This window comes from Stegostoma tigrinum, chromosome 6, assembly GCF_030684315.1.
Source record: "Stegostoma tigrinum isolate sSteTig4 chromosome 6, sSteTig4.hap1, whole genome shotgun sequence".
Classification (NCBI taxonomy): Eukaryota; Metazoa; Chordata; class Chondrichthyes; order Orectolobiformes; family Stegostomatidae; genus Stegostoma; species Stegostoma tigrinum.
In genome coordinates, this window is record NC_081359.1 from 6,861,328 (window position 1) to 6,879,971 (window position 18,644).

At 41.6% G+C, this 18,644-nt stretch overlaps 1 protein-coding gene across 4 annotated transcripts in view; it reads right to left on the reverse strand.

The window, feature by feature from the left end:
* The window catches only part of sugt1 (SGT1 homolog, MIS12 kinetochore complex assembly cochaperone), a 78,572-nt gene extending 63,584 nt beyond the window's left edge, over nt 1-14,988 (reverse strand). The window contains exons 1-4 of one of the 4 annotated variants that reach the window (XM_048532565.1): nt 14,886-14,988; nt 14,740-14,788; nt 4,885-4,975; nt 902-971 (exon numbers count right to left, since the gene is read on the reverse strand). In XM_048532565.1, the coding sequence (XP_048388522.1) occupies nt 902-971; nt 4,885-4,975; nt 14,740-14,788; nt 14,886-14,899 (224 nt within the window). In that variant the 5' untranslated portion in view covers nt 14,900-14,988. Of the gene's footprint in view, nt 1-901; nt 972-4,884; nt 4,976-14,728; nt 14,790-14,885 lie in introns of those variants that run through there. The other 3 variants (XM_048532563.1, XM_048532566.1, XM_048532567.1) reach the window with 3 other exon arrangements.
* Nucleotides 14,989-18,644: the final 3,656 nt, after the last annotated feature.

Here is an 18,644-nt window from a genome sequence, read left to right on the forward strand (position 1 = left end):
AAAGTGTGAAGCTGGATGAACACAGCAGGCCAAGCAGCATCTCAGGAGCACAAAAGCTGACGTTTCGGGCCTAGACCCTTCATCAGAGGGGGATGGGGTGAGGGTTCTGGAATAAATAGGGAGAGAGGGGGCGGCAGACCGAAGATGGAGAGAAAAGATGACAGGTGGAGAGGAGAGTGTAGGTGGGCAGGTAGGGAGGGGATAGGTCAGTCCAGGGAAGACGGACAGGAAATTACCATTGCTTTTATTTCACTAAGAAAACAAAAGGTACAAAGTTCACGGTTACAGCTCACTGCACCTGAATACAAGGCATATAGACCACAGAACTGTACAACACAGGAACCGACCCACAACTTTGCACCAAACATGACACCAATTTAAACTAATGCCTTCTGCCTGGCCTCAGTCCATATCTCTCCATTCCTTGCATATTCACATAATTATCTAAAAGTTCTGGATGTGAGTTTGCTCGCTGAGCTGGAAGGTTAGTTTTCAGACGTTTCGTCACCATTCTAGGTATCATCATCAGTGAGCCTCCGACGAAGCGCTGGTGTTATGTCCCGCTTTCTATTTATCTGGTTAGGTTTCCTTGGGTTGGTGATGTCATTTCCTGTTCTTTTTCTCAGGGGATGGTAGATTGGCTCCAAGTCAACGTGTTGTTGATGCAGTTCCGGTTGGAATGCCATGCTTCTAGGAATTCCTAGAATTCGGAGGCTCACAGATGATGTTACCTAGAATGGTGACGAAACGTCTGAAAAATAACCTTCCAGCTCAGCGAGCAAACTCACATCCAGAACCTCAACCTGAGCTACAAATCTTCTCAAAACTCGCTATTACCTAAAAATCTCAAATGTCCCTATGGTAACAGCAAAAATCACAAATAAACAATAAATATACTCACCCTCTTCTGAGATATGCTAAAGCACAGTTAGGTTTCAATTTGAGGGCTTTGTTGGCATCTTCCACCACCTCTATAGAGCAAGAGAGCAATATCAATCAAATTAAAAACGTTTTACATTTTTGGATAACAAGGTGTAATAAAGTTGGATGAACGCAGCAGACCAAGCCGCATCATAGGAGCGGGAAAGCTGACGTTTCAGGCCTAAACCTGAAGAAGGGTCTAGGCCCGAATCGTCAGCGTTCCTGCTCCTCTGATGCAGCTTGGCCTGCTGTGTTCATCCAGCTCTATACCTTGTTATCTCAGATTCTCCAGAATCTGCAGGTCCTACTATCTCTCTTACATTTTGGAATTGACTTCATTGACTAAACCCATCATTTAATCAGTTAGCAACTTCACTAATATCCATGAGCATAAAGTTGCATGAGAGATGGAATTTATTCAGAAGTCAAGATAATGAAGTGTGAAGCTGGATGAACACAGCAGGCCAAGCATCTCAGGAGCACAAAAGCTGACGTTTCAGGCCCGAAACGTCAGCTTTTGTGCTCTTGAGATGCTGCTTGGCCTGCTGTGTTCATCCAGCTTCACACTTTATCTTGGATTCTTCAGGATCTGCAGTTCCCATTATCACTTATTCAGAAGTCAACTTGTTTCATCCTCATTTTCTCCCAGCAACAGCCCTTTCAAAATTACTACACTTTAAAGACGGTTCATAAAGGCAATAGTCTAATGGTTTAAAATGAGTTTAGTACATTAGGATAACATCAAAAGCAAGACAACACTGTTTGACATGCAACTATCAGACCAGGAACTTCAAATGAACTAGCAGGACATTTTTAAATGAGTATTCCAGATAACTAAACAAACCAAGTACAGAATTCCTCACAAAGAATGAACTTATTTCTTTCACAGGATGTTGGTGTAATTCGAAAGACCTGGATTTGTTGCCCAACTTTAATGCTGTTGAAGTAGCATTTAATGCTGTAATTAATAGGCCATTTCAGAGGGTAACTACGTTGCCATAGATTTGGAGTAACTTATAGGCCAAACCAGGTAAGGACAGCAAACTGATTTTTCCAGAGGACAGGAGTGAAACAGACAAGGCTTTTTTTGATGATCAAAAGCTAATTTATCATGGTCACTATTGCCAAGTCTAGGTTTATTAAATTACCTTAAATTCCTGCAGCTGCCGTCATGAGGCATGGTCATCTCCCTGATATCCCCAACACACCTCATCCCGGTTTTGTCACAAATCAGATATTACTGGATAGGATTGGAGGACTGCTTGACATTTCCCAAAGTAAATTAGGACAAGACTAATAGACAAAAGATCTTCATACCAAAAATTATCAGAAACTAAAAGGTTAAATCAAATGGCAATTTTAAACCAGGAAGACTGGTAAAGGTGAAGATGTAGGGACTCTAACAGACAGCCCAGCAGCACCAATCATTGGGCAAAAGTAAAGCCAGATAAACATTCAACCACTGAGCATTCAGATGTCCTAAGGGGAAAGCTTTGGGTAGGGTACAAGATACAGGAACAGCCTGAAGAATTTGTCTCCGAGACAAAATTGTCAGGCTTGAAACGAACTGAAATAGTAAGAAGTTTGAAAAGGTAAACCACATTTCTGGAGAATTGAAAGGTCAGGAGCAAGGGAACAGGTGACTGGAGATGCTAGAGCAAACAGTACAGGAGAGATAGAAGCAAGGTATAAGATGCGGGTGCCCCAGTTAGGCCAATATTTAATGACCAATCTGATTGATCTACATTAGGTGCCTTCCTGAACCATTTCAGCAACTCCCACAGTTGTCATGAAGGTAGCTCCAGGACTTTTAACTAAGCAACAATTAAGAAACAATAATATTGTTCCAACCTATGCACCACCCAGCCATGTTCCTCTAGAAAATAGAGGCTGCAAGTCTGGAAGATGTTGTTGAAGGTGCCTTGCAGAATTCTCAGTACATCTTTTAGATGGTACACAATGCTACCACTCTGCGTCGTGGAGAAAACAGCGAATGCTGAAGGTGATGGTTGGGGAGCAAAATCAAGCTGCTTGCTACGCAGAGGATGGCGTCAAGCTTTGAGTGTTGTTGGAGCTACAATCATCCAGGAAAGGGGAGAATATTCCATCTTGTTCTTGGCTCATGCCCCATATTGTGGGCAAGAAATGGAGCAACAAGGAGCCAATAACCCACTGCAGTATTCCTCATCTTTGACCTGCTGTTGTGATAAGATTTTATATGACTGCTCTTTATGGTCAATGATAACCCGGAAAATGTTGATATGAAGGATTCAGCAATGGTAATGCCAATGAATGTCAAGGATCAATGGTTAGATTCTCTTGTCTGAAATGGTCATTGCCTGCATCAGAAATGTCATTTGCCGTTTATTAGCCAAAGCCTAGATGTTTCTCAGGTCTTCCTATGCATTTCTGGTATCACTGATGTCACAAAATGCAAACATTGTGCAATCATCAGTGCCTATCCCCATTACTAACATGATACAGGGAAGATCAGTTATGAACCACCTCAGGAAAATTGGGCCTGGGACACTACTCTAAGGAACCCCTGCCAAGATGTCCTGGTATTGAGAATAACTGGGCTGGGGCAAAACCACAACCACTTTCTGGTGGGTTAGATAGATCACCAACCAGTGAGGACTGGTCTCAACCAGACCAACACCCCACCCTATCCCCGTTGTCCCAAATGGAGTTTTACCCAAAGGCTAAACCACCTAGCCTGCCTATTCGTGGATTTTGGGAGGAAACCAGAGCACCTAATGGAAGACCGTGCAAATGCCACACAGTCATCCAAGGCTGGAATTAAACACAGGCCATGAAGGCGAGGCAGCAATGTTAACCACTGTGGCAGCATAACTGCTGTTCCAGCTGACATGAATGACCACTCCCTATAATAAATTCCAACTTTAAAGTCTATTACCTTTTGCCGAAGAAAATTCCAAACTTCTAACTATTGTGTGTGTGAAGTAGTACTGTCTCATTTCACTCCTAAAATCTCTGGAATGGATTTTCAGACCATGGCATCAATGCTAGAATCTATTTTGCGTGGAAATGGTTGCTTTCTATCTACCTTGTCCATTCCCCTCAATATTTTGAGAGCTTTGATCAATCACCCTATAGCTTTCTGAACTCCAGGGCATACAATAGTAATTTGTCTGGCGTCCATTCAATTTAACTCTTCAATCTAGATATCATTCTAGTAAAGCTGTGTTACACACCCTTCATGACCAATATATCCATCCTAACGTGTGGTGCAGAGAACTGCTCATATCACTCTTTTTTCTCTTAGCCTAATGTGTCAAACTGTCACTGCCCTTTAAACATTTGACTCAAAAATATTTCTGCCACCGCAAACATCTTTTGCATGTCCACAGAAGTATCAGTTGCATTAACTTCTTCAAACCTCACTATCATAACATTAAAGAACTCAATTAAGTTTACATAAAACAGTTTACTTTTAATCACCTCATGGCTACAATTTAAACCCTCAAAGTGACAAGTTTTTCCCCCCAGGTTTGTAGCCCTCAGAAGCTTCCTCATCACTGATGTGAGGCTGACTGCCTGTTTTAATTACACAGAGAGCAACCTAAGGAGACAGTCTTCCTGCTTGCATTTCTCTATGCATAACAGAGAAAGAAGTAGAATCCCAAAATGTCAAGTCTCCATTCGCTCTAAATCTGAGCTTTCACAGAAAAAAGGGTGGAATGTCTAGTCATAAACTAGGACAAAAATATTCATGGAAACGACGCAGGATTCAGTAAGACAGTGGTTTAATTTGATCACATGAAACAAATAGTGGTAAAACCCTACATTCACTAAACTTAACAACTGAAAAATCAAAGACAGTCAGGATGCAAACACACAGAACCTAAGACAAATACAGCCTATTTTAATTTCTAGAGACATTTTTGCCAAAGCTCTGGTGAGAAGAATACAATCAAAACTCTACAACGCTATTAAACTCACCTTGGTAATTCTTAAGCAATATGTGTGCATAGGCTCTTTGACAGTAATATTCTGCTTTATCCAAATCCTGTTCTACTGCAGCAGTGAGCTCCTAGAAGGATAAAGCAAAGTATGAGTCATAAACAATGAAACTTAGCAACCTCACTGAAACAATACAGCAAAGGGCTCATGAACGTTCACCAAAAGAGTTAAGGTTTCATGAATGTACAAGATATGATGGACAATGATGGAGAAGTAAAAAAACACACTCTGGAAAGCTGAGTACACATGATCAAATATTCTGGTTCTGCGTGAACACGCACTCAGGATGGACACAAAGTCTAGTCAAAGCGAGATTTCTTCAAATGCTGTACTGTCCATTTAATAGTGCCAATGTTCTACAGATTTTCTAAACTGGATGTTCCTTCAACCTTAAATTCCATCCTACTGCAATAGCAATAACAAATGAAAAAGCCTATGCTATCCGTACAATTTACCAGAATCCTAAAAATCTACCTTGTACCATCTACCCAGCGACAGTATAACATATCTACTCCACATCTTAAAAAAAAAGCATCATCTGCTCAATCCTCCTTTTCTTCACTCTTACCATTTCTTTTCCTTTAACTCATTATTCCTTCTAGTTGTCGACAATGTGGCCAGCATGCAAGGTGCTTTACAAACCTATCTCTTTGTACATATTGCAGAGTGGTCATAGTTCAGAAAGAAAATCCTCACTACAATTCAAACATTAAGTTCTGATGAAAGATTACTGACCTGAAACACTTTTTGTCTATCTAGAGATGCTGCCAGACCTGCAAAAAATTTCTAACATTCTTTGTTTCCATTTCATATTTTCAACATTTTCAGAAATTACTTAATTGTGATATTTCATCCTTATGGTGCATGGAAACTCTCCCATTACACAAGTTCTTCACAATAATGATTGATACGGAGCCTATTATAGAAGAAGGAAGGTAAATACCATTTCTGAAGAAGGGTGTAGACCCGAAACATCAGCTTTCCTGCTCCTCGGCCTGCTGTGTTCATCCAGCTCTGTACCTTGTTATCTTAGATACCACGCAGTTTGCCTAAAGTTAAATTACTTCAAAAACAGGTCAAACCTATTCTCTATTCACTTTTCCACCTTAATTACCTTGAGTCATGCAACATCATTCCCTAGGCGCTAGTGCCTGCAGACTTCAAGACAAATATTAATAATAAACTATGTTTAATTCATATAGCTTCGCTGGTTAATTTTCATTAACAAGTTGGTAAGTTGAACTTCACCAGTATATCTGTACAAACAGATATTCCCCACCAGGGACACGAGCATAGTGATGACTGAAAACATGCAACTAATTCAAACACACTCGAACACGTGTTTCTGATTATTAATACTTGCAAGCATTGCAAGTCAGCTCCAAAACATTAACCACATTTTTGACTGCTTCAAAGATTACACTGGTGACATAAACACAAACTCAAAAAATTAGCAGAAACAAAGAGCAACAAGGGCTTTACAACTTTAGCCCTAACCCTTTTCACCTTTGAATCCGTTATCTCAGACTTACTTGGCAACATGCAACAGGGTGATGAGGATCCTCTAAAAGTCAAATATTCATCACATAACACTGACTAACAAACATTAGTTTAATCTGTAACTGCAGTAAAACAGCTTTACAGTGTATATTATAAATGCAGATACAGAGCTGAAAACTGAAAAACAACGTATGACTTTGTATTTGACTTGACTTAGTGGGAGCAGCATTGCTTCAGAAACAGATAGGCATAAGTTCATAAATCAGAGACTTAAGCACATAATTTAGACAAACACACAAGTGCAGTGCTGAGGGAATGCTGCACTGATGGCACTATCATCTAAACAAAGCTAGGTGACATCAAGTGGGCAAAGATTAAATGGGACTCACTCATTTAGGCACGTGGAGGAGCGTACGCCACCTTCTGACATGCACCTTATAGTTGGTGCATTGGATTAAGGAGTAAGGATGAGAATTATTAGCTACACATTTCCCAGCCTATAACTCATTCTTCTCAACTGTATTGATACAGCTAATTTTACTCAGTTTTTAGACAGTGTTCACCTCAGAATGTTTATGGAGCGAGATTCAGCAACAGTAATGTCATTTTACGTCAGGAAGAGATCGTTAGATTCTCCCGTTGGGAATAGTAATTGCCTGGTGCTTGTTTGCTGAAAACTTTAGATGTGATTTATCAGTCTAAGCTTGAATGTTGTCCAGGTCTTTCCACAAAGAACAATTCTAAACGAACGCAAAAAGAAAAAAATAACAAACTGCTACATCTAGCCCCTTACGCTAAATGTAAGGCCAGTGGTAAAACAACAGAGGATGGTCACAACCAGGGCACTATCTTGCAGAACTTCCATACCAACGTATACAATCAAGATCCACTTCCAACAGCAGTTTCTTTAGTACTAGGCAGGACTTCAACTAGTGGGGAATTCTCCTCCCTACCCATCCTATTGGTTCCCGTTCTGTTCAAGCCCTTGATGCTGCACATATTCAAATGCTGACTTGCTATCAAGATAGTCACTCATCTCTGGAGTTCAGCTTGGTCATACAGATTGGGAACAAAGTATTGGAGACGTCAGGAATGGTTGGTCCTTGTGGAACCTAAACTGAGCAGGTTATTGTTATCAAGGAGCACTTGATGTCGACAACATCAGCACTTTGCTGACGATCCAGAGTGGACAAACAAGACTGTAAATGCCTTAGTAGGATTTGTTCTTTTTTCAGACAAGTCATATCCAGGCAATTTTCCACATCGTTGAATAGATGCCAGTGCTGAAGCCATGCTGGAAGAGTTTGACAAGGGACACAGCTAGTACAAAAGCACATGTCTACATTACTAACACCTGTTGGTATGGTAGCTCAGTGGTTAGCACTGCTGCTTCATAGCGCCAAGGATCCCGATTCAATTCTACCCTTGGGCGACTGTCTGTGTGGAGTTTGCATATTCTCACCATGTGCGGGTAGGTTTCCTCCCACAGTCCAAAGATCTGAAAGTTAGGTGGACTGGCCATGCTAAACTGCCCTCGTGTTCAGGAATGCGTAGCTTAGGTGGATTGGTTTAGGTGAGATGCTCCAAGTGTTGGTGTAAACTTGTTGGGCTGAAGGGCCTGTTTCCACACTGTAGGGATTCTATGTTCAAACTGTTGTCAGAGCCCATAGTTTTCACACTATTCAGCACCTCAGCCATTTCTTGGTGTCATAGTGAATCTAATGGGCTGGAAACTGGTACCTGATGCTAAGTTCTTGAAGCAGCGCTAAAACTGACATACTCAGCAGTTCCACATGAAGATACAAATACTTTAAGCCTTGTCATTGGTACTGACATGCTCAGTTCCCCCAATACTAAGGTTGAGAATACTTGTAGAGCCACTTCATCAGTTTCTTATATTACTGGCCACCACCATTCAGAACTGATTGGATAGGACAGCTTTGAATTAATCTTTTAGCTGTGAAATTATATCTGTAACATGATACTTCTACTGCTTTATATGCAAGTATCTATAAACTGAGGTGAGGTTCAATTCTTGGAATGGCTGTGCCTTTTCCTAGCATGCCCTTCTCTAAATCAGAGCGTACATCTGGCTTGAGGTGGAGCAATGGATACATGCAGTTGCAAATTAAATTTCAGTACAAACCAGCTGGTGTTAATGGCCCACAACACCTCATGGACACCCAGTTGTTAAATCAGTCTCATATCACATGCTGGTACTGCCACACAATACTATGGACTTTAAAAATTTTAGTGTTTTGCAGCATGGCTGGGATGCATCTCTCTCAGGCAGCGATGACAAAAATCGAGAAGGTTCTTCCTTCTTGCTACTGCCTCCTGCAAACAAGTCTAGCAGCAACTACGTCCTTAAGCCAGCCAGTTTGCTTAATAGTGATTAAAATATAATCCACCACTTATGAGACTCCTTTCTTTGAAATCCTCATTAACAGTGACTTTGAAAGATGGCAAACTTTAAGATGCACATACTGTACGCACTTTCTTTGAACTACCATTAAGCAAAGATTGGACTTGCAGTGATCAAAAAGATAGGTAGTTTAGGTGAGTATATTTGCAAAACACACATGCAAGTGGCAGGAATTTACTGTATATTTGAGTCACTTTGGCAGTCAACATTGAATCCCCACCCTGAGTATATTCCAAGCCCATGCCACCCCTCAGTGCTTCTAGTGATTATTGTCTGACATGGAGGCATACTGGTCTATCAACTCTGGATGGGTGGGAGGGCAGGAAAGGTGATAATCAGCAGGTTTCATACTTGACTTGATGCCATGAGACCTTATGGGATCTAGTGCCATGATGAGTATTCTTAAGGTAGGTCTGTTCTAGCTGTATACCACTGTGCTATCAGTTCCAGTGGACCTGCCTTGGTTGTGGGACAGACGTACCCATCGATGTTGACTATGGCGCCTTGCTTTTCCAATTGTGCGACAAACCCCCAGATATTAGAAGGACTTTGCGTTATCATCAAGAGGGAATATATCCTGTAGTTTCTAGTGCCTAGATAATGCTGAGTGTTTCATCTGATTTCATAGCTTATTAAACTTAAGTGGTTTAGTACAACTGACTGACATGCCAGACCATTCCAGGGGCAAGAAGACTCAAACACAAAGATCGGGTTTACAATTACGTGAACGCCAGGTTAGGCAAGTAGAGCAGCTTTCAGACCCTAAAGGGCAATGAAGTGGTGGGTTTTTAATATAATTGTTTCAAGATAACTATTACAGGGATTACTTTTAATTGCAGGTTTATGAAGAGAATATAAATTCCTTTAGCGGGCTGGTGGGATTTGACCCTTAGCCTCTGAATTTTAATTACAAGTCTAGTGACATTACCATTATGCCAGAACAAGATAGCTAAGGTCCCCGTGTGGCCCACTCTATCACGGATGTTTTAATACAAACCCTGACACATTTCTGGAGAGATACAGATAATACTACACATTACGGAAGTGTGCCCTTTCTGTATGTCAAGTAGTGGACTAACCATCATTAATACAAAAGGTTTGGCTATTCCTCAGCTCCAGGCTTCACTAAATATAAAGCCATCAGCTCCCACCACACAGTTTCTTCTCATTTATCCAACTGGAATTTTTTGCTGCCACTTTCCTTTCTATTCCATTTATTTCGGTTTGGTTGATGGTTGACAAGCCTGTGATGTGAAACTTTATCAAACGCCTTTCAGAAGTGTGTGTACACATCAAGTGCATCAACCACTTTCTTCATTAATTCCCTCTGATACCAGTTACTTAAACAATTTTCCTAAAGAAATCTGTACTGACTTTCCTCAATAAATCCACATTTCTCTAAGTGATTGTTAAGTTGGAAGCAGTGAGCCTTTTCACAAGAGATGAACTGACTGGGCTGAAGTTTCTGGGATTATCCTTTCAATCAGTTTTGAGCATCAGCAATTCTTCAATCTCATGGCACCCACGGTAGTCAGCAATCTCCGTGCATCCTGCCCTCAGCAGCTAATCAACTTCAAATTCAGCAAGCCATCCTAATATCTCAAGCTGATCCAAAGATATTATAAAGCAGAATGATATCAAGTCATAAGGAGATGCACTGTACATGCAGGTAAATAAATGCTTGATACAAGAGTTAGGTTCTGAACCAACTGTCTTAAAATGGAAGCAAGGTGAAAAGGCAGAGCCGAGGCCAAAGCAAAACATTGTGGATGGCGGAAATCATTAATGAAAACAGAAAATGCTAGAATAACTCTGCGAGTCTCTTAACATCTTTGGAGAGAGAGAGAGAGAGAGAGAGAGAGAGAGAGTGTGTTACTGTTTTGGGTCCAAAGACTCTTCCAGATGTGAACAAGACTGAACTGAAAACTTTAACTCAGTTTCTCTCTACACAGATGCTGCTGGACCAACTCAGGTTCTCCTGCACTTTCCAGTTTTATTCCAGAGTTTAGGTTCTGGACAACAGTCATGATTTCTTTAATCTTGCAAAGATCATTGATTTGAAACATTTTTCCTCAGGTCCTCTCTAAAATTGAGTTTCTACAGCATTTTTTGCTCTTATTTCAGACTTTCAGCACCTGCAAGATGTGTTTTTGTATTAATCCTTAAAGTAACATTACTTCTTTTTTGAGGAACCTCTAACTTAATTTTTACCTTGCTCTTCCATATTGTTCGATTCCTACTTCTGTATTCATATTCGATCAGATAGCTAACAAATCCTAGAGCCACAATGCCTTCTTCAGTAATTACCTCCAAATTCACATTATTTTTCACCGATTCCAATTTAATTTGCCAGACAAGATATCCAGAACTTCGAACTGTCATACTTGCCACACGCCCAGACCTGTTTTACTTCCATGTATTGTTGCATGTAATCATTCACTCATCCCATTTCAAAAGGTAAAAAGGGGGCATTAATAATTACAGCCTTAAAATTGGATAAATCCCCAGTCCAAACAAGATGTATCCTAGGGGCAACAGAAGATATTGCAAAACTGCCAATATTTTCAAATTTTCTGTGGCTGCAGAAGTGGCAGAGGGCTGGAAGACCGACAGCATGGTGCCATTAATTCAAGGTTAAGTATAAACAGGTTACTGTAGACGAGCGCGTCTATCAGTGGAGTGAAAACTTTTAGAAAACATTGAGGTCGTCTCAACACGGACCGGATTAATCAAATCAGAAAGTCAGGATGACTGTCAGGAGAACACATCAAACAAACTTGATTGAATTTTGAGACTGCTTAGGTGTGTGGGAGGGTTGAATAGCAATTCAAGAAAACAGCCACCTTCTCCCAGATAATTAAGAGTGACAAGACTGTAGATGCTAACACAGCCTGCAACACCCACACCCCATGAATGAATAAAAGAAAACCTTCCCAAAAGTTGAAAACTTTATGAACGGCAAAGTAAATAAAGAAAACAAAAGAACCGGGAGTAAGTCATCTGGCCCTTCAAGCTTGCTCCGTCATTCAATAAGTTCATGGCTGTTCCACTTATCTACCCTCTCAACACAATGCTTAATTCCTTTACTATTCAAAAAAATTATCTACCTCTGTTTTAAAAATATTCAATGAGGAAGCCTCAACTATTTCACTGGGCAGGGAATTCCAGAGATTCACGACCCTTTAGGTGAAGAACTTCCTCCTCAATTTAGTACTAAATCTTCTCCCCCTAATTTTGAGGATATGCGCTCTTGTTCTAGTTTCTCCCACCTGTGGAAACAACCTCCCTGATTCTATCTTATCTATTCCCTTCATAAATTTTATACGTTTCTATAAGATCCCCAGTTATACTTCTAAATCCCAAAAAATATAATGGCAGTATATTCAGCCTCTCCTCATAAGCCAACCCCTTCATCTCTGAAAACAACCTACTGAATCTCCTCAGCACCCTAACCACTGCGAGTACATCTTTTCTCAAGTAAGGAGACCAAAACTGCACACAGTACTCCAGGTGTGGCCTCACCAACAGCCGATACAGCTGCAGCATAACCTCCCTCCTTTAAACTCAATGCCCCCAACAATGAAGAACAAAATTATATTTCCCTTCTTAACTACCTGCTTTACTCTTTTTTGTTTTATAAATTTATAGAAACTTTTGCTATCTGTCTTTATATGCTGAGAGAGATTTCTGAGACTAAACTATCTTACTTTTCTTTATAGCCTTTTGTGGCTTTCTGTTGAACTTCAAAGTTTTCCCAGTCTTCTAGTTGCGCACTGGTCTTTACCCCTTTGTACGCCTCGTCTTTCATTCTGATAGCCTCCCTTGTTTCCTCAGACATCCATGACTGACTACCACTTTTCCTACAGTTTTTCCCATTTCCTCGGCATATACTGTTGCTAAGTACTTTGAAAAATTGCATGCAAAGTCCTCCATTGCTGCTACTGTCCCACCACAGAGCCTTTACTTCCAATCTACTTGAGCCAACTCCTCCCTCATCCTATTGTAGTCTCCTACATTTAAGGACAAGACTTTGGCACTGAATTTTATGTTCTCACTTTCCATCTGTACTCTAAATTCAACCATACTGTGATTGCTTCTTCCAAGAGGATCACTAAGATGAGATCATTAATTATCCCTGTCTCATTACACAGGACCAGACTGAGGACAGCTCACTCCCACGTCGGTTCCATTTCATATTGCTCAAGAAAGCTATCGTGAATATATTCAATGAACTCCTTCTCAATTGCTGCCTTGACCAACTCGGTTCGACCAATCAAGATGTACATCAAAACCTGCCGCGATAATTACTGTACCATTTTTACAGGCATTAGTTATTTTGTTTATTGCCCATCCTAATGTGATGTTATTATCTGGTGGCTTACAGACTACACCTATCAGTGACTTTTTCTTACAATTTCTAATTTACAATATCCTTTCATTGTCCTGTGGATTCCATTGTAGAAGTACAGTGAAAACCTTCACAATGTCTGTCTGATGACGACATCTTAGGCGCAAGTACCTGGATGCAATTCTTGGATATAGCAGAGGATTAAAACTAGTTGCATTACTTAAAGTTAAAAATAAGAAAATATTAAAAAGGTTAACATTGTAGTAAGGTAGGTAATTTTGAACAGACATTTCAGCACAAAGCACATGGTCCAACCATGTGTCACACCCCAGTCCAACAGCAATGCCCATTGCACTCCAAACCGGCACTCAGCTGCTCCGAGGTTAAGTGGTAGGATTACCCCCTTGCACTTGCCTCTGTCCATAACTTGTTGCCCATGTGCTGCTGCAAGGCTGCTGGACTCAGCCTTATTCTCCACAAAACCTAAATCTCTCACTACTGCCCTGATGTCACCCTTAAAAATCAGAGTAACACCACCTCCCTTATGTTCCTGTCTGTCCTTCCGAAAAGTCAGATGCCCCTGGATATTTAATTTCCAGTTGTGACCATCCTGCAACCACGTCTCAATAATGTCTACTAAATCATACTCATTTTCAATATTTTGACCAATAAATCATCTACCTTGTTTTGAACAGTACATTTACATAAAGTACCTTTATGTTGGTTTTTATACCCCCTTTGTGAATTCTAACATCACCACTAATATCTCCTGAGTTTTCCTTCCTCTTAACTTCCTTCAGTCCTCAATGTAGTTAAACCCTCCCACATAAAATTTTAACCTGCTGTTTCCTTTTCTATTTACCATTATACATCCTGCAATTTCCCCTTACCATCCCATTTCACTAGCTTAAAGCCCCAATGACCACCCCGTCAATGATTCCCGACCGGTTCGAGTGGAGATCATCCCAGAAGTACAGGTCCCTCCTATTCCAAAGCCTATGCCAATGCTCCATGAAATGGAGTCCCTCTTTCCCACACCACTCCTTTAGCAACACATTTACTTCCCTAATGTTAATTTATCACGTATATTCATGATACGCAGCCAGCGAGATATTACAACAGACGACTAAAAACTTGTCGATGGAGCACCCTTTAAAATTACTATTCAGGAACGCCTTTCCTAACAGTATTGTGGGTGCATCCACACCACATGGACTGCAGCAGTCCAAAGAGTCCAAGCTTCCAAACAGAAATAGGTAACAAATACCGGCCTTGCCAATTACTCCCACGCACCCACCAGCAGAAAAACGAAATCGGGGACCTGTGGGAAGGAACGGCACAGGCACGATGGGCCGAATGGCTGCAAGTATAACATTTGTGGCACTCTGGTCCAGTTTCACGGCATGAACCATGCTGCACCCGAGTTCGGCCCCACCTCCACATGCTCAAGGACCGGGAGAAACAGGTGCCTTTCCGAACACTTTACTCCCCCCAACACTGGAAACTTAACAGGCCGAAGCGGTGGGTTTGAGAAACAAAAAAAAACAAACCTTTCACTCACCTCCAGTGCTTTCTCCGGACACTCCGCGATGAACTGGTCTGTAATGACTCTGACAAAACATCATAAAACAAACAGATTTTTTTTAAAAAAAGGAGCGTACATGAGCCGAAAGCACACTTGAACAGCGAACACAGCACACAACTCACCGCTCTGTCGCCATGTCGTCGTCGTCGTCGCCGCCGCCGCTTTAGAAACTTCTGGAACAAGGAGCCGGGAGGGAGCGCCACCGCCAAAGAGTCAGCGTCAGAGTGCAAGAGGAAACCGCCGCGCCTGCGCACGCGGCGATTGACGCCATCTTTGTAAAGGAGGGTTTGACGTCGAAGGACCACCGCCGTTGTCTGACGCTGTACCTGAGGTTTACTCCTGAGTTTCAGGGCTGCTGAATCATCTGGCGAAGGGAGTGCAGTGGGGCGAATAAACTAAAAACAAAGACAAAAAAATGGTTAAAGAGAGAGCTCAGAAGAGCCAGGAGGAGACATGAGAAGTTGTTGGTGGATAGGATCAAGGTAAACCCTAAGGCTTTCTATAGGTATTTAAGGAATAAAAGAATGACAAAAGAAGATTAGGCCCAATCAAGGATAGTAGTGGTAAGTTGTGTGTGGAGTCAGATGAGATAGGGGAAGTGCTAAATGAATATTTTTCGACAGTATTCACTCTAGAAAACGACAATGTTGTCGAGGAGAATACTGAGATACGGACTACTAGACTAGGTGGGATTGAGGTTCACAAGGAAGAGGTATTAGAAATCCTACAGAGGGTGAAGATAGATAAGCCCCCTGGGCCGGATGGGATTTATCCTAGGATCCTCTGGGAAGCCAGGGAGGAGATTACCAAGCCTTTGGCATTGATCTTTAACTCGTCATTGTCTACAGGAATAGTGCCAGATGACTGGAGGATAGCAAATGTGGTTCCCCTGTTCAAGAAGGGGAGTAGAGGCAACCCTGGTAATTATAGACCAGTGAGCCTTACCTCAGTTGTTGGTAAAGTGTTGGAAAAGGTTATAAGAGATAGGATTTATAATCATCGAGAAAAGAATAAATTGATTAGGGATAGTCAGCACGGTTTTGTGAAGGGAAGGTCGTACCTCACAAACCTTATTGAGTTCTTTGAGAAGGTGACCAAGCAGGTAGATGAGAGTAAACCGGTTGATGTGGTGTATATGGATTTCAGCAAGGCGTTCGATAAGGTTCCCCACAATAGGCTATTGTACAAAATGCGGAGGAATGGAATTGTGGAAGATATAGCAGTTTGGATCGGAACTTGGCTTGCTGAAAGAAGACAGAGGGCGGTAGTTGATGGAAAATGTTCATCCTGGACACTAGTTACTGGTGGTGTACCGCAAGGGTTGGTGTTGGGTCCACTGCTGTTTGTCATTTATATAAATGACCTGGATGAGGGCATGGAAGGATGGGTTAGTAAATTTGCAGACGACACTAAGGTCGGTGGAGTTGTGGATAGTGGCGAAGGATGCTGTAGGTTGCAGAGAGACATAGATAAGCTACAGAGCTGGGCTGAGAGGTGGCAAATGGAGTTTAATACAGACAAGTGTGGTGTGATGCACTTTGGTAGGAGTAACCAGAAGGCAAAGTACTGGGCTAATGGTAAGATTCTTAGCAGTGTAGATGAGCAGAGAGATCTCCATGTCCATGTACACAGATCCTTGAAAGTTGCCACCCAGGTTGACAGGGCTGTTAAGAAGGCATACAGTGTTTTAGCTTTTATTAATAGAGGAATCGAGTTCCGGAACCAAGAGGTTATGGTGAAACTGTACAAAACTCTGGTGCGGCCGCACTTGGAATATTGTGTACAGTTCTGGTCACCACATTATAAGAAGGATGTGGAAGCTTTGGAGAGGGTGCAGAGGAGATTGACTAGGATGTTGCCTGGTATGGAGGGAAGGTCTTACGAGGAAAGGCTGAGGGATTTGAGGCTGTTTTCATTAGAGAGAAGAAGGTTGAGAGGTGACTTAATTGAAACATATAAAATAATCAGAGGATTAGATAGGGTGGATAGGGAGAACCTTTTTCCTAGGATGGTGACGGCGAGCACGAGGGGGCATAGTTTTAAATTGAGGGGTGAAAGATATAGGACAGATGTCAGAGGTAGTTTCTTTACTCAGAGAGTAGTAAGGGAATGGAACGCTTTGCCTGCAACGGTAGTAGATTCGCCAACTTTAGGTACATTTAAGTCGTCATTGGATAAGCATATGGATGTACGTGGAATAGTGTAGGTTAGATGGGCTTCAGATCGGTATGACAGGTCGGCACAACATCGAGGGCCGAAGGGCCTGTACTGCGCTGTAATGTTCTATGTTCTATTGCAGATGAGACCAAAATTGGAAGCGTAGCACAACGAAGAGGTAACCTCAGGGGTACATTAGGATCTTGATCAGGTGGGCCAATGGGCCCAAGAGATGGAGTTTAATTGAGATAAATGTGAGGTGCTGCATTTTGGATAGACAAATCAGGACAGGACTTATACACTTAATGGTAAGGTCCTGGGGAGTGTTTCTGAACAATGAGACCTTGGAGTGCAGGATCATAGTTCCTTGAAAGTAAGAGTCGCAGGTCAACAGGACAATGAAGAAGGTACAAAAACAAAGTTGCTGGAAAAGCTCAGCAGGTCTGGCAGCATCTGTGAAGGAGAAAACAGAGTTAACATTTCGGGTCTGATGACCCTTCCTCAGAACTTAGGAAGTGACTTTGTAGAGCTTCCTCAGTTCTGAAGAAGGGTCACCGGATCCAAAATATTAACTCTGTTTTCTGCTTCACAGGTGCTGCCAGACCTGCAGAGCTTTTCCAGCAACTTTGTTTTTGTTCCTGATTCACAGTAGCAGTAGTTCTTTTGATTTTCAGTGAAGAAGGTATTTGGTATGCTTGCCTTCATTGGTTAGTGCATTGAGTATAAGAGATCGGGGGTGGTCATGTGACAGCTAAACATGACATTGGTTAGACCACGTTTGGAATACTGTGTTCAGTTCTGGTCACACTGCGATAGGAAGGATGTTGTAAAACTTGAAGGGGTTCATGAACAGATTTACGAGGATTTTGCCAGGGTTGGAGGGTTTGAGCTGTAGTGAGAGGCTGAATAGCCTAGGGCTATTTTCCTGGAGTGTCAGAGGCTGAGGGTGACTTTATAGAGGTTTATAAAATCATGAAGTACATGAATAGGGTGAATAGCCATGGTGTTTTTCCGAGGTTAGGGGAGTCCAAAACTAGAGGACATAGGTTTAAGGCAAGAGGGTAAAGAGGGGCAGTTTTTTACACAAAGAGTGGTGCATGTGTGGAATGAGCTGCCAGAGGCTGGTACAATTACAATATTTAAAAGGCATCTGGATGGATGCATGAATAAATTTAGAGTTAGATTTAGATTTTATTGCGACATGTTACTCAAGCACAGGAGTATAGTGAAGTATAATATCACCACACAAGGCCCCGCCTTAGGTATCATGGTGCCTGGGTACAAAAAACTTAGATACAAAGTAGTAAGAAAAGCATTTAAAAAGTTAAGCATTACTTCACAGAATAAATAGAAAAATACAGAAATAAGGTAGTAGTTAACATTAAAGTCTTTCCTAATTTAAACTAGGAAAATAAAGGAATAAGATAACAGTCAGTAGAAGGAGTTTAGAAGGGTATGGGCCAAGAGCTGGCAAATGGGACTAGATCAGTTTAAGTTATCTAGTCAGTGCAGATGAATTGGACCAAAGGATCTGTTTCCGTGCTGTATTACTCTATCGGGATTAGCACATTTTCTTCTGAAAGAAGGGCCACCAAATGCCCTGTGTAGTTCATTTAGAGGGATATGAACTAAGAACAGGCAGATGGAGTTAGATTAGGAAGCAGAGTTAACATTTCCTTTTATAAGGGAGACACTGGATCTGAAAGGTTAACTCTGCTTTCTCT